Raw genomic sequence first — 24199 nt, forward strand, 5'->3', positions numbered from 1 at the left:
TGCGATTGGTTTCCATAAGCCTGTCATACTGAGCAGGGCAAAGAGGGTTGACGTTCCGCCACAAGGCGGCAACAAAGACTGCATAATAAGCCCTTAGAGGAGAAAAACTCTTAATTTCATATAGCTTATCAAATCATTATAAAACAGGTAATTGACTTTCTAAGTCAATTTCTCTTTTGTATGTTGTAGTGCTGTATTTATTCTATAGTAATCTGGTAGTGCTTGCTTTGCTTTGGCTTTTTCAGGGTTAATTATTGTGATATCCCAATAGCAAAACTGTACTAGGAAATATCTCTAGACTCATGGCATTTCAGCCCTGTACTCTTAAAATGTGAGCAAAATCACTTGTTTCATCCTCACTCTAGACATTATGCAAGAGAATCATTCAAATACAAGCTCTAAAGTGATGTTTGTGAAGTAGCAATGGTTTCTGCAGTTCTGACGTCAGCTGCAGATGAGAATGAATGGCAGAAAAAAGTAGTTCCATATACAAAATGTTTTTTGGACTCTTCTTGTTTCATTTTCTTTTTTATGTACATAATTATGCCGTCAAACTGTTGTATAAAAGCAATATTACACTCAAAGCAGTGGGGTACGGATGTATATCGTCATTGGTGGAACACTAAAGCAACGCATGCCTCTAAATAGTGCCAATAAACCGATATTGCAGATATCGCTCATACATTTATATACTAGGGTCAGACATATATTTACAGTATGTCTGACTGTGGTTAAAGGGTTAGGATCAGAGTTAGGTTTAGGTTTAGTTGCATGTAATTATGTCAAATTGATTGTTATTGTTGTTGTTACAATAGGTACATAGAAAGTGACTTATACATATCATTATATATATATATATATATATATATATATATATATATATATATATATATATATATATATATATATATGTATATATATATATATATATATATATATATATATATTCTTCTGGAGAAAGTCTTATTTGTTTTATTTTGGCCAGAATAAGAGCAGTTATTGATTTTTAAACACCATTTTAAGGACAAAATTGTTAGCGCCTTTCAGCTAAATCTTTTTTTGACAGTCTACAGAACAAACCATCATTATACAATAACTTGCCTAATTACCCTAACCTGCCTAGTTAACCTAATTAACCTAGTTATGCCTTTAAATGTCACTTTAAGCTGTATAGAAGTGTCTTAAAAATATCTAGTGAAATATTATTTACTGTCATCATGGCAAAGATAAAATAATACAGTTATTAGAAATGAGTTATTAAAACTATTATGTTTAGAAATATGTTGAAAAAAATCTCAGAAATCGAGGAAAAAAAAAACTGGGGGGCTAAAAATTCTGACTTCAACTGTATTGATGTAGGTATATACCATAAATCTTTAATATAAATTACCATTAGGAATTTATTTGTTTTAACCTCTGAGAACGTACACAGAACGTGTTAACGTCTATGATAAATAGAGTATAATAAATCAGCACAATAAAGTGTGTGTTTATGCTTGCAGGAGAAAGTAAAATAATTTTTATGGACTAAATTAAAATATATGTGGCAAAATCAACATTAACAAACAATGAGGTCGAGTAGTATGTTAATACACAGTACTATTTCACTGCCACTGGAACAAAGGTAGAATAGTATGGCAAAGCAGCAACGAATGTATTACATTACATTAAGAAAAAGGCACCAAAAATTACCACCCCAGGTTCTAACTGACAGTCCCTACGAACCGCAGGATTGTGTGACCTTTCCAAAACACACACCCCACTGAAGCATTGAATGAAGTGAACAAAATTGCACCGGTGCCTGGTGACACATCAGTCTGAAATTCACAGTATTATTCATTTGAGTTCATTTGACTGGAGAGAAGTATTTCAAAAGCACCTTTGAATTTTATAAAAAGGCTAGTTTTAATAGTTTCCATCTGGAAAAGCAAAGTTAAAGCCACACTTTCACTATACAGAGGAGCTTTTAGGGCAATTAGTCATTTGCAGAGATTTTGAAATGAAATGTTAATTATTTAATTATTTTTTTTATTTAACCGCATGGCAGTAATAAGTGAGAAAGAAAATAATACACAGTCGTAATCTACAAACAACTTGAAAGGATTGGCACACCTGAAATTTAAAAATGATCACTTCATTTATTCCACGTCATGCTGTTTTTAATTCATTCGACTTTCCCATTTTTGCCTCATTTGAGGACAGATTTTTATTACAGCTTCAATGCTCTTTTCCATTCATGTCTAAGCTTCAAAAAGAATCAGCTCATAAGGGATGTGTGTGCTTCTCCAAGCCTTCTGAATCCAACTAACAGCTGAACAGACACAAATATATACCCACCGGCCACTTTATTAGGTACACCTTACAAGTACTTGGCTGGATCCTCTTTTCCCTTCAGAACTGCCTTAATCATTCGTGGCATAGATTCAGCAAGGTACCGGAAATATTCCTCAGAGCTTTTGCTCCATATTACTATGATAGCCTCACGCAGTTGCTGCAGATTTGTCGGCTGCACATCTACGATGTGAATCTCCACATCCCAAAGGTGCTCTGTTGGATTGAGTTCTAGTGACTGTGGAGGCCATCTGAGTACAGTGAACTCATTGTCATGTTCAAAAAAACAGTCTGAGATTATTCGTGCTTCATGACATGGCGTGTTATCCTGCTGAAAGTATTCATCAGAAGATGATCATAAAGGAATGGATGTCATCAGCAACAATACTGAGGTAGGCTGTGGCATTGACACGATGCTCAATTGGCACTAATGGGTCCAAAGTGTGCCAAAAAAATCCAGCACACCATTACATCACCACCAGCCTGAACCGTTGATACAAGGCAGGATGCATACATGCTTTCATGTTGTTGACGCCAAATTCTGACCCTACCATCCGAATGAGTTACTGTTGCCTTTATCATTGGCTGATTAGAAATTTGCATTAACTAGAAGTTGGACAGGTGTACCTAATAAAATGGCCGGTGACTGTATAATATCATCACTTGAACATCTTTAATCCTTGCTGTTTTTAACAGAATTCATGAATTTATGAGAACTACAATCTAAAAATAGATTAGTTGACTATTTTAAAAAAAGTGAATAAACTTGCTTTTAAAGTGATTAGTTGACTTTACGTAAAAAAAATGAGTTAACATGTTGCCTTAAAATTGTTAAGAAAATATATGTGCATAATTATAAAATTTAAGTTCCGAGTTACAATGGGTTTACTCACTTTTTTTAAGTGAAGTAACTATCATTCAGTCTTTCATTTGTTTTCCTTAAGCTTATTCCCATATTGATCAGAGGTCACCACAGCGGAATGAACGGCCAACATATCCTGCATATATTTTACACAGCGGATGCCCTTCCAACCACCCATTTACTATTGCATACACACACATACACTACAGCCAATTTAGCTTATTTCATCTATAGCACATGTCTTTGGATTTGAGGAAAGCTGGAGCACCCGAGGACACTCATGCGAACTCGGGGAAAACATGCAAACTCCACACAGAAATGTCAACTGACCCAGCCGGGGCTCGAACCAGCGATCTTCTTGCTAACCACTGAGCCACCGTTCCCAGTAGTTTTAATGAGTGATTCATTGAATACGTCAACGATTAAGTTAATAAAAAAAAAAGCAGCTTTACAAATTAATCACTGAATCATTGGCTCACAAACAAATTACAATCAGCAATTAAACGTAACATTTTTTTTCTCCAAAATGCACTAATGATCTGCTCTAGCTTTGTTTGGAACTATTTCTGGTTTGTAAAACAGAAAATAAAGACAATATTAAATCCAAAAATGTAATTCGTGATTAACATATTGTCAGGGTTCCACACAATTAATTCATGTTGTCCCATTTACATTTACATTTACATTTAGTCATTTAGCAGACGCTTTTATCCAAAGCGACTTACAAATGAGGACAAGGAAGCAATTTACACAACTATAAGAGCAACAATTATTAAGTGCTGTAGCCAAGTTTCAGGTATGTAAAGTGTAAGAAGCAAAACATTAGTAATTTATTTATTTATTTTTTGTAATACAGTTAGCGGTAGAACCAGAGAGGCAATTGCAGATTAGGAAGGAAAGTGGAGACTAAATAGTTGAGTTTTTAGTCGTTACTTGAGGACAGCAAGTGACTCTGCCGTTCTGATGCAGTTAGGGAGTTCATTCCACCAACTGGGCAGATTGAATGCAAGAGTTCGGGAAAGTAAACACAACACAAATTGATTAAGTTTTATTAAATTTATAAAATTTTAACAAATTTATGTGGATTGAACAAAAAAATTAAGTTGCCCCGATGAAATTGTGTTGTGCGAGTAGTTTGAACGACTAAAAAAAACATTTTTTTGAGTGCAAGGTCAATGTTTTTAGACTCTCAGGACACATTGTTAAAAGAAATATGATAGTATCCATAATTATTATAAATTGTATTATCAATATTTATGATCAATGTTATTATCGATAGTTGTAGACAGTAAATATTGTAGATATTGTAACATCCAATCTAGTTTACAGAACCCATTCAGATAAATCATTAGAAAAACTGATTCAGCTGTTGAGTCGATGTCACTGACTTAATGATGATCGTATTGCTTCAGAAGATGGTCCTTGTTGATTCACTTCAGCTGAATCAGATGAATCTGGTTTGAGAATAAATTATTCAGACTGGATTTGTGAAATGTACCTACTGATATTCTAAATCAGCCATTTTTATGACAGTTTAAATCTAAACAATGCAATATAGACTGTAAAAATATCCGTAAATTAGCAGTTTGCCATATCTTGTGATAGATTTTTTAATTTTTCCTAATTTATTTATGCTTTTATTACATGACCTTGATCTTCCTTTCAAACTTTTAGCCTTGAAAATTAAAAAAAAATACTTTTATTAACATAATTAAGAGTTAAAAGTGATATATTGTCTAAGTTGGTGTATTTTGTGGTACAAAAACCTTTTAATAAACTGCCAGTACATTTTCTTTTCTTTTACAGAACTATTTCTCTAAATATTATTTCTTATATTCTTTTTAAACTACTGAAATGTCAAAAAAATGTCACTTAATTAAACGGTGGAGTTGAATTTTCAACATCAAAAGTCAACAGAGCAGAGACTAAGCACTCATAAAGCGATTCACAACCGTAAATAAACGGAAAATATGGAAACTGTTAATTAACAGATATTTTTTAACAGTGAAGCAAAGAACTTCAGAACTGGATAAAGAAACAAAGTAATATGAGCTTTAAATGTCATGGCTTACTGAATTATAAAAGAATTTCCATTTTTGGAGTGATATGTTTTTGTTCTCTAACTACATTTAACAGTTCTCCCATTGTCTATTGTTATCCTCGAGCAAATGTCGCATTCGGTAAAAACAAGTTATCTTTTGTTTCTATGTCTGAAGGTCAGCAGAGCACCAAATAATATTATCTTTGGGTAAAAAACTCAATTCTACAAAAAAAAGGCATTTGCATGGCCTTGGCATAGAAATCAAATAATCCAGAAACCTTGAGGAGGGGGGGACAGAGCTCGAAGGTTATTTACGAACAATCCTCTAGAATTCCACACATAGTACAATCATGCATCTGATACCAGCTACATCAAAATACCAGCTGAAAGAACATGCATAAATGCATGCACAGCAGGAATACACCATCCAAAAACCTTAGAAATATTTATTTTTAATTTGGGTATAAAAAAAAATAAACAAATAAATAAAAATATAAAAAAATAAATAAAAATAATAATAATGAAATAAAAAAATAAATAAATAAAAAAAAAATAATAAATAAAAAAAAAAATAAAAAATAAAATAAAATAAAATAAAATAAAATAAAATAAAATAAAATAAAATAAAATGAAGGCAAAGCAAGTGGTGCAGTAGGTAGTGCTGTTGCCTCACAGCAAGAAGGTTGCTGGGTCGCTGGTTTGAGCCTCGGCTCAGTTGGCATTTTTGTGTGGAGTTTGCATGTTCTCCCTGCGATCACGTGGGTTTCCTCCGGGTGCTCCGGTTTCCCCCACAGTCCAAAGACATGCGGTACAGGTGAATTGGGTAGGCTAAATTTTCCACAGTGTATGAGTGTGTGTGTGAATGTGTGTGTGGATGTTTCTCCAGAGGTGGGTTGTGGCTAGAAGGGCATCCGCTGCGTAAAAACTTGCTGGATAAGTTGGCGGTTTATTCCGCTGTGGCGACCCCGGATTAATAAAGGGACAAAGCCGACAAGAAAATGAATGAATGAATGAATAAAAAAATAAATAAAATAAAATAAAAATAAATAAAAATAAAAAATAAAATAAAATAAAATAAATTCTTTCCTGCTTCATTTTCCCAAGAAAAACACCCATCAGTGTAAGCAGCTAACATACCAAAAACTACAGTGGGAATCACATCACTTGCTATCTGTGACCTCCATCAGTAAACTATTTGTCATTTAGAGCTTCAGATAAACCCTGAACAGATTCTATCACACAATTATTCAAACATGAACCGAAATAGAAATGTTGACATTTCAAAATCGCTCTTCTCCTTTTCTGTCTCTCCACCCTGAACAGCACAAAAAAGGCAAATTTTATAGTTAGGTCACATTTTCAATATCTCACTTTCATTGAAGTTCACAACACTTTTTACCTATAGACTTATATATAACGTGCACATATAAACAGCATAAAGATAATATATTTAACAAAAAATATGTTTGGTAATTGTGACTTAATATAAAGAAAAGTATTTAAAATTAAGTAAGCAATGTATTTAAATGATATGAACTAAAGATTTGATGAAACATTTTACATTTAATTCAATACAACAATTATATACTGTAAATGTTCTTTTTTTAGCAACATCAACTTGATTATCATTGGATGAATATTTCATACTTCTCCATTGTTTTTAACTGAAGAGTGTCATTCGCAATGATTTATGGGATTGTAGTTCTGTCCCTCATTACATTACATGCAGCTTAGCAAAATAATTTATTTACTCTCCCTCAAGTGGTTCCAAACCTACATGAGTTTCTTTCCGCTCTTGAACATAAAATAATATAATATGACGAAATTTGAAAACTTGTAACCACTGACTGAAACTTCTAGCAGATAAATGCGTCTAGTAAAATATTGAAAGGCTTTTATTCTCATAAACCGCGCAGACGTGAAATCGTGAATGCGTCTGACTCTTCGGATTGGTTAAAGCAGACGTCTCACGTCAGCTCGTTCTAGACGTGAACGCGCTCTTTCCGGCAATCTTCCTTCTGCATTCACACAGCCCTGCATTCTGGCAAATTACCGGTAATGTTACAACTTCTCTTTCTGGAAAATAGCCAGAACGAATTTAACGGTATTTTCAAAAAGGACCTGTTCACACATACAACCTTTCCGGAAAATTGCCGGTCATTTTCCGGAAAGGTCTGTATGTGTGAAAGGGGCTAAAGACAGTTTGCAGGAAGCATAGCACCTGCTAACTGGTTGCTAGGCAATCGCTAAGGAGTTGCTAAAGCTTTGCTGGGTGGTTGTTTTAAGTGGTTACTAACTGGCAGTTGCTAGGGTACACTGGGTTGTTAGATGGCAAGCCTCATCTATATTTTTGGTCAAATATCAATATTTGGTTAAACATCAATACCTTTATAATGGCAGTCTATAGTATCAGTTGCTAGGGTGATTTAAATGGTTGCTAGGGTGTGGCATTTAAGCTTTAGAATGTTTCTGAGAATCTAATTGGTTGCCTGATTCAAATAAGCCCACCCCAAGTCTCTATGTTTTTTTGAAGAGGAGTTTTTTCACTATTGTAAGTAAAAAGACAAGTTTGGGGTGGTCTAGCATCCCAGGGGTACAACTTACACTTCTTTTTACTCAGTTTAAAACAGCTTAGTGTCTTCAAATGTTGAAGATCACACATTTCTAAGATTTTCATTTTCCGAGTTATGATGCGTCATATGTTAAGTCAATAAGGTTTTCCGAACATATTTGTGGGGAACCAGGCTGCAACTTAGCATACATTTATATTAAAATAATATTAAATAAAAATAACGATTGTGTGGCCATTTTGACTTTGATAACAGTATTAAATACGGATGAGCATTTGAAATGATGTCAACACTATACTTTGTTTATTAACTGCTAAATTCTAATGAGATTATTTACTTGTCTTCCTGTCATGCTTATGAAAAAGTCCTTGAGTGTGACAGTGTCATAGATTTTTTTTTTTAATAAAATGATCAACACACAGTAGAAGTGTAAAGCTAAATATTATGCTTAGCTCATTAAAATGATTAAAATGTCACAGCGTCCTGCGAATTTAATTACTGGATACAACAGAGAAAGATCAGTGAGGTGACACTAAATCATTTTAGCTTGATGTGTTTAAAACCAGTTAAATTCCATGCTGTGTTGATAGCTTAAAATATTATCATGTGGATTTTTTGAATATGGAAAAAAAAAAAAAAAACACAAAATATTTTCTGCTGAATACAGTGTTGGTTGTCAATAAAAAACATATGTATAGACCTATGGAGTATAAACTTAATTAGTTAGGTAACACAAATAAAGGTAAAACTTTATTTTGATGGTCCCTATTGCACATTTTGTTGACTAAGAGTTGCATTGCAACTACATGCGAGCTAGTTCTCATTTGAGTATTAGTAGACTGTCTGCTTTATATTTGCTGATACAGCACCTTCAACAGACATTTAACTGACTATAGGCAACTTTGCAAGTATGTCAACTTACACTAACTCTCACCCCAGCCTAACACCCTACTTATAATCTAATGAGTATTAGTTATCATGTAGATGCAATGTAACTTAAATTCAATAAAATACGACCACCAAAATAATATGATACCGGAATAAAAAATAGGCACTGAAGAATCAAATTTTCATTTTTTTTCCACTTTCACTGATTTCTTTAGCAGCATCAAAAATCTTAGTATTTTAATATCTTATAAAAAATATGATTGCTGATATCAAGAACAACAGGCTTATCGGCAGCACAACAAGAAGTATAACATTGCTGTAGAAAGAAGCGTCAATCGCGAGGGATTTACATGTTAAGTCAATGCAAAGACGTGAATAGACATCCTGCGGTGCCATACACTTGAATGGCAAGGCGCGAATGGCAAGAACTGCGCAAATGACGATACGCGTGAATGGCGTGGGGCGAACTGAGCATTTTGAAAATCTCAACTTCAGTGGTAATTCGCACCACGTTAACCAATCAGGAGCTTGATTATGACGTACCGCCTATTGCTGATGTACTGGGGGATAATCTTCCAGCCTACACCAACAACAGTTCATCAAACTGGTCTCGGCTCAGTCAGAAGCACCGCTGAAAGCCTCCATCATCCAGGTTAAGTTCCTATAAACTCACAGATCTGAGTGCACCTCTGAAAGTATCTAGTGGACTCAGACACTGCTCCAAATGAATCAACGCTGTTTTTCAGCCTTCTTAAAGCACATAAACACAGTTACTCTCTCAATAAAATCCATGTTAGCCATTTAGTAACGAAGATACAGTCACAGGGCAGACAGAAGCCCTGCCCATGACGTGAATCCGCGTCTGTTCTGAAGAGAATTTGACACGCAAATGAAGCAGATTTTGACACGTGAATGAAGCGAGTAAACTCAAATGTTCACGCGTCTATTTACGCGCGAATATCGTGATTTATTTGTGCATTCCGTGTCTGATCTGAACACAGCATAAGAGTGAAGGGCTTTATTCTGCAAAAAAACAACCGCCTGGATGTACTTTATCCCATATATTAAACTGCTTTTTTTCCACAAAACTTAAACATTATTAGCATTTACATAGTTTATTAATTCTTTAATCAATGGCAAAGTTGACAGAAATTAAAATTCCTTGCTGGAGCATACACTAACCTACATATCATTCAGTCAGTGGACGGCAAAAACAGTCAAAAATGTAGTCGAGCATAAAAGGCTGTGAACAAGGCAGAAGATTCTCATGAGAAAACATTTTACGAACTGTCTGTGTAGTAGCTAATTCGTACAAATTTGTGCAAGTTCAGTCGTACAAAATGTACGGTTTTAAAAAGGAGGCGTGGCATCCAACCCCACCCCTAAACGCAACTGTTATTGGGTGATCAACAAATCATACTAAATTGTACGAATGCGATCATGTGAATTCATAAGAATTAGACAATAAACCAAAAAGTTATGAATTGCTGTGAGATCATGTTAGACCAATGATGTACACGGATAAGCATTAAAGTAGTAAACATTTGAACATTATAGTTCCCAAACTGCATAACCAACAAAACGCAAATTTGAAGTTTTAATGAATGATAGTAAGAAGTAGCATTTTAACTGGTAAAAATGCATTTTGTTGCATATCAAGACTGATTGGAAATATTGAAAATGTATTTCCTGTAAATGAATAAAAGGGCTTGTCTGTTGCCATTGACAATATATAAGGTCATAATATCAACTACAGATGCCTGAAATTTTTTTTGATTCTGCGATATATTTTGCAATATGAATACAATTTCACTATGTGTTGAATAACTATTTGGAAAGAATTTACGATTTTAGATTGATTAGGATGATTCTGTAGGGGAGTGCATCTGCATAAAATATCATAAAATACATAAAATACAACCTAGAATCTACAGGCAAAGATATAATCAATGAAGAAAAAGATACATTTCAAATAAACAGCGTTTTACGGTTTTCCAAGGAGTCAAACTGTATTCAGGAACAATAACTGAGCAATCAAATGTAAAATAATACTGCATAGTGTTCATTTTATAAACAATTCAATAAAACCGATTGTTACAAATTTTTCAAAGTTACAAATGGTACAAAATCTTATGCCTGAATACTTTTAAAACCCTCACACAGTCACAGGCCTCAAAAAAACACTTGCAAATGATAAATAATAATCCAGATTCAGCATTGCATACAATTACGATCGATGTGATATTGTGAATATTCACATTGCGGTAACGATACTGAAACAACATATTGTGCAGCCCTATCAACAATTAGCCTACAACGTTTGCTAATTCAAATTACCAGCATTTTAACAAAATAAAGGCAAGAAATTGTAAATGTAATTTGAATTTTAACCAGAAAGCTGTCACTAAGTCAAGAGTTGAATCTGAAGGGCAGTGCACTGTAAAAAAAAAAAAAAAAAAAAAAAAGCTCCATGCAATCGATTGGTGTTAAGTCAACATAAAAGAATTAAGTTTAGTTGATAGTTTTTAAAAATTTAAGTGTATTCAACATAAAACAATTAAATTGAAATTCCCTCGCCCCACAAAAAACCCACAGTAATTGCGTTGTTTGAAATAAATAGTATGAAGAAACAACAAACAATAATTAACAAGTAAAAATAAATTTACAATTTTTTAAAAATATACTGGTTTTGATGGTTTTTGTGGTGTTTGTGGTGGGAACCACACTGTAAAACCCAACAGTCAACTTTATCAAAAGTAATGACTGAGTGTAGTTAACTCAAAATTGACTGTAAGGTAATTCTACTCATTTGAAAAGAGTTTTGAACTCAGTGTTGAAGGTAATGAGTTAATTAAATATCTCATTACTTCAACTTAAATGGAGTAAGTTCACAGTACTCATGTAGATTCGTTTTTTTTTTTTAACGAAAATGGTTTAATCGGTTTGAGTTGCTTCAACTTATTGGGTTTTACAGTACTCAGTTGGTTTGGGTTCTTTTCATTTATTGGGTTTTACTGTGCTCAAACTGCTTCGTCTACTCAAATGGATTAAGTTCACAGATTAGGATTTTTTTTATTATTTATTTAAATGGTTTGTTGCAATCGGTTTCCTTAAATGGTGTGAGTTACCTTAACTCGTTGGGTTTTAAAGTGCATTAGAACCATCTCCTGTGATTGTGTTTTCCTCTCAGCAAAGATGATTAGCATCTTTTTAAATCTTGCGAATGAATAAAAGTTAAAACGGCCTGCCACCGTGTATTGGTGTGTCGTGTACTCACTCTTGAGCGCGCAGATCAGCTGGTGTCCATCTTTAATCAGCTCTTTGATGAACTTGTTGGTTCGATCCAGCTCGATTTCATGACATTTGAGTCTTTCTCTAAAATCCGGACTATCCACAAACGAGTCACTGAACTCTAACGTCGGCAACCCCATAATCCCAGCTGAACTAAAGCTTCATAAAACAACGAACTGCGGTTTCCTCAAAGACACTGACCGATCCGTGTCATCGTCGTACTCATCTTCCTCGACATCCTCTTCCAAAGCTGAACGCGGGAACTTGTTGCTGCTCTCTTGCAGAGATTCAGGCGAAAAGTTTCTGTCTTCACTTCCGCGCTCTGAACTTTCATCCAGACAAACTTCTGCAGTCTGCAGAGCCAAACTGAGTTCATGAGACTCCTGCTGGCTGCATTAGAAAACACCCCGGCATCTGTAAATCTGTAAGGCATTTTACTATACGTTTAGCATTTTAATTTATAAAGTTATAAACATAATTTTTATTTTCTATATTAGATAATAAATTCCCTTAATGTGACAACTGGAAACGTGTTTTTGTTTATTTAAAGTTAAAAAAGTATTTATTTATTTATTTATTTATTTATTTATTTATTTATTTATTTATTGGTTTGTTTATTTGTTTGTTTGTTTGTTTGTTTGTTTGTTTTTTATTTAGTGTTTAATAGAGTAGATACACTGTTATTTTTATCTTTCTTAGTTTTTATTGTAAATGATTTCTTTCTTTCTTTTTCTTTCTTTATTATTGATTTAGCTTTGTATTTACATTAGTTATTAACTTCATGTAAAATGAAAACATTATTCATTAAATCATTTGTTTATTAATTAATATTAGTAATACTATTTCATTTAAGGTTTAACATAATATTTAATACAATATTATTTTTATATTTCTTACTTTTTAAATGCATTCTTTCTTTTTTCTTTCTTTCTCTCTTTCTTTCTTGAGTTATTTGTTTAATTTTGTATTTATTAGTTATTGAGTTTATATAAAATGAAAACATTATTTATTGAATTGTCCGTTATTAATTAATTATTTCATTGTTTTATTTAGTTTAAAACGTTAATATTAGATAGCCTATTAATTAAAGTTCATCTTATTTTTATTTTAAATGCATTCTTTCTTTTTTTAATTTTTTTGTAATTATTTATTTAGTTTTGTATTTATTAGTTATTGAGCTAATGTAAAATGAAAACATTATTTATGGAATCGTTGGTTATTTCTTTCTTTATTTATTCTCATTAACAAATTATTTATTTAGTTTTGTATTTATTAGTTATTGAGTTTTATTGAGTTAAGAAAAATGAAAATATTATTTATTGAATTGTTTTTCAAGGAATTACTTATTAATTACTTATTTTTTTACTTAAATTTGTTCCTTTGTTCTTTCTTTCTTTCTTTCTTTCTTTCTTAATTATTTATTTAGCGTTGCATTTAATTATTAGTTACTGAGTTCATTTAAAATGAAAACATATTCATTAAATCATTAGTTTATTAACTAATTCTTATTTTTTATTTAGGTTTTACATAACATTTGATAGCCTATTATTTTTAGCTTTAGGTGAAGCAGTGGCACAGTAGGTAGTGCTGTCGCCTCACAGCATGAAGGTCGCCGGTTCGAGTAGCAGCTGTAGCTGGAAGGGCATCCGCTGCGTAAAACATATGCTGGATAAGTTGGCGGTTCATTTTGCTGTGGTGACCCCGGATTAGTGGAGGGACTAGGCCGAAAAGAAAATTAATGATAAATCATCATCATCATCATAATCATCATCATTATCATCGGTAGTAGTAGCAGTAGTATCATAACTATTGCAAACTTTTAAATGATAGTATTTCTTATATGTTGAGTGTTTTCACAAAAGAAAGAAAGAAAGAAAGAAAGAAAGAAAGAAAGAAAGAAAGAAAGAAAGAAAGAAAGAAAGAAAGAAAGAAAGAAAGAAAGAAAAAAAAATGAAAATACACCACAGACCTTCTCAGAAGCCCTCAGTGGAAGAGACAGACCAACATATCAGGAAGATCACTTTGACAAAAGCTTGTAGAGCCTGAAGGGCCGAATGTCTATTTGTGTGTGACATCAGTAAAGCCGCTCCACGTCTGATGACCTGCGGCGACTCTCAAGGTCTGAAGAAACAAGCTAGACAATAAGCCGAAACCTCAAACAACTCCTAAAGGCCCTACAGTATATCACTCACACACAGCACCAATAACCCAGAAGTAAAACTACCACTTTCACATAAACGTCAAGCCAAGACATAAAACAACCACAATGATCAATAAAGAATCAGAAATCACATTTGATTGTCGTACATCTATGTTTTCCTCTGTTACTTCCCCTATTCTACTCCAAACAGGCAACGGTAATTATACCCTCTGATAGATCGTGCCGGAACTAATGAGAGCGGGGAGAGGGTGAATTCTGAATTAATACCTTACTAAATGAAAGTAATTAGACTTCAGCCTAATTGGAGCTGCTAGAATCGGCCACAAATGCAGGGCAAGCTGGGACGATAATGATGTAAAATTCCAAATGAGTATTCAGTTGACGCAAAGCAGGAGGAAGAATTTAAAACACTTTAGCCACCCAATTTGCATCTGAAGTGCAATGTTTTCCATTTCTGAATAGCTGAAAGACGCAGCGGCAGGAGAACGAGTGCTGCCGGTGTAAAACAGTTGTGAAACATAACAGACAAGCTATAAGCTGACATTAACACTGATAACCATAGAAACACAGCAAGCAAAGGTTATTTATTTTGCAGTTAGATTTGCAGATTTAAGGTAATATGCCAGCGGGAAGCTTAGCGACATCAAAAATATATTTTTTTTAAATGCTAATCGATTGATGTCAAAATCTTTATGTCTATTTGACATCCACACCTTGATGCACTTTTGACCACAAAAATAATGACACAAGAAGTCTTCTAATATACTGAAAGAAACATTTTATTTATCTAAAAGCTTTAATTCCAAATTTAGAGTGTCGTTAGGACACAGAGTTACAATGAAACCTGCTCATCTAATCTTTACGTTTGTAATATTTATATTATTTGTTAGTTAATAACCACTTCATGTGGAACTCTGAATCTGCGTCTCATTTCAGTCACAGGCACATACTTTGAGAGCCTTCATGACTGAATGAATGAAATACACTGTTTTCCACAAAGGCAAACCAGAGTGCTGAAATATAATTGGCTAAACTGGCATTGAGCGGGTTAAATGACCAAAACAACAGATGTTCTACGTAACACATATTTTCAAAGCAGAATATCTGACTTCAGTATTATTTTTGAACGTGAATGTTCACTTGGCATGTTTCTCAAATGTCTGCAAACATATTATGGGGTTTTATGCTTTAGAAGAGTCAAAAACTTGTTTAAAGCACCTTTAATTTAGCTTGTAGTGTGAACCAGGAACTGTAGCAAACGTGTCTTCACGGGGTTCTATAGGCTCACAAGTAATACCAAAATCAGAGAGCAATTCTTTTGGTGTGCAGGCTGAAAAAAGAGAGAGAGAGAGAGGAATACAGATGTCATTTTCTGAATAGTGCATTCAACCTATTTAATTCCACAACAGTGAGTTCTAGTGACTGGGAGAATTGGAGCTATTTCCCAGTCGTATTGATGAACCAGAGACCTCCTCACAGCCTGAGACTCAGAAATGCTGCTATGGTGGGGTAATGGCTGAAAGATTGCTCTGTAAATGAGAGGCTTAATGTAATTGTGTTGCCTGGAGGAGAATTTAGTGGGGGGAAAAATGTTCTTTAAAAAAATACATTTAACAGGAATCATGCAGTAGCAGGCTGCATGAGGCTAGGCTAATTGAAGTGTAGCACGGCCGCCCGTGGTGTCTTTCAAAGCCGTTTTCTTTAATTAGGATGATACCCAGCAAGCAAATGACTACAGCAAAGTCTGTTTTAACCACAAACGCACATTCATTTAAACATTAAGACCACACCGCAATCACTCTGACATCACATTTACCATACTCCCACATGCATCTGTAGTGTACCATTACGAAGCGCAAACATCCACACAGGCAAAATCTGTGTGGTCACACTCTGAAAATGCATCTATGCACACACAGATGGCATTGATTGGCTTATATACACAGATAGTAATCACCAGAACAATGAGCAGATGTAAAGCTAATTACAAATCACGATAACAACTGATCAATTAGAACTCGGGTCAAACAGTGACAACAACATAAGAGTTGCATTTGGACCGTTGTACCATTATAGAATACATATAAATAGTCAACCCAGGCTCATTCTTAAAATGTGCCACTATATACATTTCTGGAGAGTGCCAAATACGTCCCAGGAAGTGCATTTTTTGGCAGTTTTAGCTTTTGCAAATCCAAGGCCAGTGGGTAAAATTTTTCTTGCGAGTGCCATTCGCACCTGCTTTTCTTGTATAAATCCACCAGAGGCTGCTGTTGACTGACTTACTGACTGACCGATCGACTTACCCACCCTCATTCTTCTCTAAACCCAGTGCTTAATTTGCTTAATTGCAAGGTCCTGGAACAGATCGGGATAATGTATCTGGCATGTTACTCGAGGATATAGAGGTGTTGCACAAGATAGTGGAGAGGGGGGAGTGTGTGATGGGGGTGTATAGCGGAGCATCAAATGGCGGGAGGTGTCGCAGATGTAAGTTAATAGCCGTGCTGGGGGTGGGGGGGTTGGTTGTCGCAGATGAAAGTGAAGAGGGCTAGGGAGTCGTGGAAGAAAGTGAAAGAGAACAGCGAACTGGGGAGGAGAGCGGTTGAGGAGGGGGATCGGTAAAATGAAGTGCTGATGAGGTGCGGATCAGATTTCAGAGGTGTTAAAGCCCTGCCTAAACCCAACCAATAGTGTTTTCAAAAACATCGATTGAACCATCCACCTACTTCCCTAAACCCAACCAATTTCGATTTTCAAAAGCAATCTAGAAAATGAAAATGCTGTACGTTGAATAAATTACTGCATCTAACTTCAAGATGTCATCCACTATAAGTTTCTGAATAAATTATTATTTAACTGTTAAATGACACTTTACACTTTGGAATAGCCACACCATATCTTTAAAAATTATATTTAAAATATTGCTTTTCTAGAATAACTGAAAATCCACTTAAGGTGATTGTAAAAAATTTTTTGTGATACATTAGATTTTTTTTTTTCCGGTGTTTTCAATTTGCTATGGGGTAATGAGAATGCAGCTCCCTTAAAAATAATGCCCTGGTACTGTAGTGTTTATTTCAACCCAGGCTCATTCTAACAACATACAGCCATATTAATTTCTGGAGAGCACTAAATACATCCTAAGAGGCAAGTTTTTTTTGTAGTTTTTGTTTTCGCGAATGTAACAGAGGCCACTTTGGACGCTTTTTCAGATCTCAAATTTCTCTTGCAAGTGCTTTTTGCACCTGCTGTTCTCACGTAAATCCACCAGAGGCCGCTGTCGACTAACTGACTGACAGTTCAATAACAATACTGTTAAAAAAAGCACAGATTGACCCGCCCAACCCCTTACCTAAACCCAACTGACGGTTTTAAAAAGCAACCCAATCCACTTGTTTATTTTATTTTTTGGCTTTTGTTTTTTCGTTTTCACCAGACTCGAACCTCGTCATTGTGGTCAACTCCTCTCTGCGTCTCAAGTTCACCAACGTACATGGCGAGGTACTGGACAAACTGTTAACAGCAGGAAAGCCATCAATACAGAGGTAAGTGGTCAGCTGGTTATCACAAAAAGGATCTGCGACATAACACCCTGTAGCGTTTGCTTAAAAGATAAAATGCAGCCATACGTACCTTTGGTTACATAATTTGTGATCTCCAGAAATGTTTATAGGGCTATGTTTTCAGAATGAGCCTATGTTGGTTTATTTGATAGTTGCATGACAGATATCAATGTACACAGTCAAACTGTATTGATTAGCTTACACACAGATGATCAATCAATAAAAGAAGGAACAGGTGTGAAACTAATTAGAAACCTTGGTAACTGACAGTAAATATGAAATCAGTTCAAACAGAGATAATAAAAATGTACATCTTTGTACCTATATAGAATATAAAGCATACATTGCTTTCCACACACAGGTAAAATGGTGTGCTAGTGGTGTAATCTTTGTGTTTGGTATAGTTGCACACAAAATAGATGGTAGCAGTGTATCATCACAGAACACAAAACAAACATGGCTTTGCAGAAAATTCATTCCACACAGGCAAAAAGGTTTGTTTGTCACTGCCAATCATTGACTTACCTAGTTACAGAAAATAGCTACAGTACATCAGCTATACTCTATGTTTGAGAAAGCATTGAGTTGCCCACTTAGACAGTGTTAGTTTACATAGTTATCATTAGTGGCCATGCCCACTGTTATTTTTATAAATTGAGATTTTTCCAACTTCATTTTCAAAAATCATCCGCATGGTACTGCAAACCCCCCAATGATGCGTTGTCAAGAGCATGCCAAACCAACAGGTGGTGACATAACCCTAAGGATAAATAATGGGCCAATCACAAGCCTGAAAAAAGGAAACAGCTATGCACAATCTGATGTCAGTCAAAAAAGAAAACAGCATGCACTCCAACCCCATCAAGCAAACCCTCTCATTCTACAATGTTGACGACATTGTAACTGGATTTTCTAAAATTGTCTTTTGGCACAGCGTTTTAAAAAGCTTTGGTTTTCATTTTTTAATTGGATGAATGAATGCACCTCATGGGAAAAGCTGTTTTCAAAAACACCCATGTTTGTGTGGACTGGGCCACAATGCAACATCGGTGTCCATAATGAATGATTAGAATAATCCATTTAAATATTTCATAAATAGACTGTTTAGAATTATCAATATAAAATGATCAAAATTAAATGAATACAACAATCAGTAATCAATTATTGTAATCTTTTACAACAGAGCAAAAAAAACAAAACCACAGCATACCTTCATCTACACAGGACTGTTGTTTTTGTGCCATTCGGTTTTGTTTTTCAACACAACAACAATATTCAGAACCAGGGGTTAGTTTCTTTGTACTTCGCTTAAATGATCTAAGATGATTTGGCATATTCTGGATCTTTTTATCGTGATAACTGATCTCTGGCTAATTTGGTTCTTGAAACAAGTTTGTGAATCAGATTAAAATGTCTGAATGAACTGATCTGAGATCGCTGCCTGTGTTGTGAAGGACAGATCTATCGATCCTCGAAATCATGATCTGCAATGCAACGATTGGCTAATGGCACAGCAACGTAATGACATCATCTGATTAATATTCAATTACCCGTGTGAGCAAAATTACATCAAATTAGCAGTAAGCAGTTTGTTAAATATGACACGCAATAACTCTCCACACGTTGAGCTGCAGGCTTTACACTTTCATGTCAAGAGTATTCATCATGTTTTTCAATGCATATCAATGTATTTAGTTCTACATTTAGAGAATATTTTCTTTATTATTGTAGCCTATAGGCCTACTCAAGTTTTTTTTTTTAATTAGCGTAAGTAAGGAATAACTGTATAAATTAATTTTGCATCCAAAAAGCATTTTGATATCAGTAAAGGTGTCAATAACCGCCATGTCAGCTGTTAAAACGTGTGCATGAATGCATAAATTATTATCCTGTTTTTTAAGTCAAATATTGTGCATGTACGCATTTGCATCTAAAAAGTTTATATAAATAAATTTTCTCCTAAGTAAAAGCAGGTGGCAGTCTTTTACTTTAATTTCGGGGTGCAGATTGCATAGGTTTTATTAATATATATATATATATATATATATATATATATATATATATATATATATATATATATATATATATATATATATATATTTATATATATATATATATATATATAACTTCATATATAGTAAAAAAATTATATATATATATATATATATATATATATATATATATATATATATATATATATATATATATATATATATATATATATTTAACTTTATATATAGTAAAAAAAAAAAAAATATATATATATATATATATATATATATATACTTTTTTTTTTCCCCAAGTGTATATAACTACTACTGTAAAAAAAAATCATCATTTGGTACAAACTTTCAGTATTATCTTTGCTTGAACTGACGATCTAATCCTGTTTATATGAAATGAACCTGCTCCTATGCAGGCTTGAGCTACCAGAACTGTTGCTATGACAACAAGTGTCAGATGAGTTTTGAAGAACGAAATGATCCTGGATCATGTCAAATCGTCAACATCCAAATCCAGCTAATTGATTAATCAGCGTACGAAGAATGGACCCCAGTGCAGTAATCATTGTTTGTTAGTTGCACACATATATCAATATTAATGCAGAAAAAGCATTGCTTTGCTTCAACATAGGAATGAATATGAACAGAACATGGAATACGTGTGAAACTAATTAGAAACCATGGCAACAACCAGTGAACTAGAACTGGGGTCAAACACTATTGATAAAAGTCACAGCCTATGGGGAGTTTACACCATTGCACCATTACAGAACAGCAAACATTCATGGCTTTCCACAACAACTCTTCACAGACACAGTGGTATCCTGGTGCAGAAATCTTTCTGTCTGGGATAGTTGCACACAGAATAGATATCAATACGCATGCAGAAACTGCATTGATTGGCTTTTCCTGCACAGGCTTGTTATTTGCAAGCTCCTGATTAGATTTCATCTGACTTGAATGAATTATTTAGCATCTTGGCTGAGGTGTGTGTTTGAAGGCCTTGGCTTCAGGATCCGCGTAGATGTCTCTTGCGTGGACACATGGATGGGGCGTCCCAGGGGTCCCGTTGGCATCATCATTGTAATGAGCGTTAAAATTATGAATCAGTCAAAACACTTTAGCACAGATTTAATTGCTCAATGAGAGTACAAAGAAGCAGACTGAGGACAGCAGTGAGTGTTAACTGCTTTGGAAGATGGGATAATTATGTTGTTAAAAATGACAATTGGAAATCATAATTTTGGTTTATGTTGAAGGGCACAGGCCATTTATTTATTTATTTATTTATTTTTTTTTTACATTTTATGGTTCAAGGGACTTTCTAAGGCACAGATTGGATTTGACCCTTGATCATGTAAGGTGGAAAAATATAGCACACATTAATTTTCTATATTTTCTACAATTATACAAACCCAACTGTATAATAATTAAATATAGAAGTGACTGGGTTTGTGAAACTTACCCATTAGATGAGACATCTTTTCTCAATCCACAAGCTATTAAAAGTTTTGCATCTTTTATCGACATTTGGTATTTTAGTTTAAAATAATATCGTATAAGAAATAATATATAGAGAAATAAGTCTGTAAAATAACAGAAAAAGTTGGTGCTTTTGAAAACACTATTGGTTGGGTTTAGGGAAGCAGGAGGGTGGGTCAGTTGATCAGTCAGTCAGTCAGCTGGCAGCGGCTCTCTGGTGGATTTGCGAAAACAAAAACTACAAAAAATAAAAAATAAATGTAGCTCCTGAAACATATTTGGCGCTCTCCAGAAATGTATATAGAGGTACATAATCAGAATGAGCTTATGCTGGAATAACATCTCTATTCTGGGATAACCAATTAATAAACTGGTTTAAAAAATACATAGTCACTCAAATCTATTGAGGCAATAGCCTGCTGTACTGTATTGTGGCACAGCAGATATTTTTATTTTTGTTTTCTGGGCAATGTGTAGTAAATGGACTCTAGAGTCCTTTATGCGTCAAACATTGTCTTTTCAATTCAGAACTGCCATAATACATAGGCTGCAAAAACCATACACATGTTCATCTGTTTCAGATTAAATTGGAAACACTTCCAGAAACGCCCACTGAACATTTTTAAATTGGTGTGAAACATGCGGGAATCAATGCAATGATATTCTGCAGAAATGTTACCATGGTCACTTATTTCTAAAGAGTCTGGGCTGTTTTAAATGACTTTTGCTAGGTGTGTGTGTGGTAAGTAGTGAGGTGGTTTTCAGGACAAGGTCTTGTGGTCTGTGGAAAAGAAGTAATGTGAGAGTTACTGTAAGTGTTGCTGAATTCTCAGTTGTATTTCAAACTTCATTACAGACAGTGACATATCTATCTATCTATCTATCTATCTATCTATCTATCTATCTATCTATCTATCTATCTATCTATCTATCTATCTATCTATCTATCTATCTATCTATCTATCTATCTATCTATCTACGATTAATTTACTATACAACATCCATCCATCCGTCCATCCGTCCATCCATCCATCCATCCATCCATCCATCCATCCATCCATCCATCCATCCATCCATCCATCCATTCTTATTGGTCCCAGACTGGTTTAATGTCACTTAATGGCCACAATGTCACTTCATTTGCTCATTATATTTATTTGTTTATTACAATTTTTTTATTTTATCTTATTTTATTATTTTATTTTATAGGTCTGACTGGTTCAAATGCAGTTTAAAAATATTTAAAATACATTTAAAAATGTTTCATTTGATCAATATACATTTTTTTAAACTGTACAATTAATTTACGATGCCATATGTTTTCATAAGCCAGGCCTGATGAGAAATAGGCAGTGCAACATTAGGCAGCAAACAAGGATTTGACACAGAAAGGTCAAAAGTGCACAAAGTAAATCAGTGGCCACAATGTCATCTCATTCATTCATTCATTCATTCATTCTATCTTTATATTTATTGGTTCCAGACTGGTTTAAATGCAGTTTAAAAAGATTTTAAATATATTTAAAAATGTTTGATTTCATCAATATAAATGGGTTTTAAACAGTAAGAATAATTCAAATACTACACACATTAAAACATCATTTGTTTATATAGGCTCGTGTCTTGTTCTAATATTGTTTATGATGCTCCAGTATACTTTTGCCGACTAGTTATTGCTTGTGTTGTAATGTTGCATTTTCTGTCATAAAAAAGCAGTTTTTTCCAGGAAAATGCATGCTTTCATCCAGCTGAATGACACTAATCCCTTTCTTATCACCAACCCTGGGAAATCATTAGAAACTGAGATTTGTTTGAGATGAAATACACAAGAAAAACCAATCTGTGTACACTGATATCGATAAAATCTAAAACATATTTTTCCTTGCTATTAAAGCCCTGTGATCAAGGTTTATTCTGTGTGAATCTGCAGCTTTCAGCAGAAATATGCAGGTGGAGACTCGTATACTGTCTATGGTGTGGAATTTGAAGATATATAGAGGGAAAAAAATGAAATGTTCTGGAGGATACGGTTCATGCGATGCAACTGGGAATGCCTCTGGGTTGGTGGGTTGTTTATTCTCTAAAAGATTTGTTGTTGTTGTTGTTGAGGCTAGCATAGTTTTTCAATTGCTTTCAATGCGAAAACTTTAAACACTCTATAGAGCTATAGAATACAGTTAAACACTCTATAGAGCTGCAAAATCATGAACAAAATGCTCATCACTGTCACTTTTTATCTATTCTTCAACCAAGGGCATTTAACCTTCTTCAATAGATAACAAGGTTTTTCTCAAGTATCAAGCAACTTCTTTTAATGCTCTCTGATCAGTGTTTATATGTGAATAAAAGCTTCAGTGAGGAATAGAAATCTCTGCGACTGTATTACAAATATCTTGACTTGTGTTCCAAAAACTTGTTAAACTCTTTAACTCTTATTTAAGTAAGTATTTTACGTTTTGTCAGTTTAGTGGCTAATTCATACGAATTCGTACGAGTTCAGTTGTATGAAAATGTACATTTTTAAAAAGGAAACGTGGCACCCAACCCAGCCTGATCTCACGAGAAAACGTAAGTATTTTACGTTTTGCCAGTTTAGTGGCTAATTCATACGAATTCGTTCAGTTCAGAATTCAGAGTTCAGATGTACGAAATTGTACGATTTTAAAAAGGAGGCGTGGCACCTAACCCCACCCCTAAACCCAACCGTCATTGGGGGATGAGCAAATCGTACTAAATTGTACGAATTAGATCGTACGAATTCATACGAATTAGCCACTACATCAAAAAGTTACGAACTGCCGTGAGATTGTGTTGACCCAACCCCACCCCTAACCCCAACCGTCATTGGGTGATGAGCAAATCATACTAAATTGTACAAATTAGATCTTACGAATTCATATGAATTAGCCACTAAATCAAAAAGTTACGAACTGCCGTGAGATTGTGTTGACCCAACCCCACCCCTAACCCCAACCGTCATTGGGTGATGAGCAAATCATACTAA

At 34.3% G+C, this 24199-nt stretch overlaps 2 protein-coding genes across 9 annotated transcripts in view; one reads left to right on the forward strand and one right to left on the reverse strand.

The window, feature by feature from the left end:
* Positions 1–12288, reverse strand: part of arhgap42b (Rho GTPase activating protein 42b) — a 224023-nt gene extending 211735 nt beyond the window's left edge. For all 4 annotated transcript variants that reach the window (XM_087293379.1, XM_087293378.1, XM_087293377.1 and 1 more), the window contains exon 1: positions 11970–12288. In XM_087293379.1, the coding sequence (XP_087149505.1) occupies positions 11970–12123 (154 nt within the window). In that variant the 5' untranslated portion in view covers positions 12124–12288. The remainder of the gene's footprint in view (positions 1–11969) is intronic.
* Positions 11968–24199, forward strand: part of LOC147832916 (uncharacterized) — a 74580-nt gene continuing 62348 nt past the window's right edge. For 3 of the 5 annotated variants that reach the window (XR_015515229.1, XM_087293399.1, XM_087293398.1), the window contains exons 1-2: positions 11980–12407; positions 17584–17692. Coding sequence is in view for 2 of the 5 variants with exons in the window: in XM_087293399.1 (XP_087149525.1) it covers positions 12358–12407; positions 17584–17692 (159 nt within the window). In the remaining 3 variants the exon portion in view is untranslated. Of the gene's footprint in view, positions 12408–17583; positions 17693–24199 lie in introns of all 5 variants that reach the window. The other 2 variants (XR_015515230.1, XR_015515231.1) reach the window with 1 other exon arrangement.

This window comes from Danio rerio, chromosome 18 (assembly GCF_052040795.2).
Source record: "Danio rerio strain M-AB ecotype USA chromosome 18, GRCz13ab, whole genome shotgun sequence".
Taxonomy (NCBI): Eukaryota; Metazoa; Chordata; class Actinopteri; order Cypriniformes; family Danionidae; genus Danio; species Danio rerio.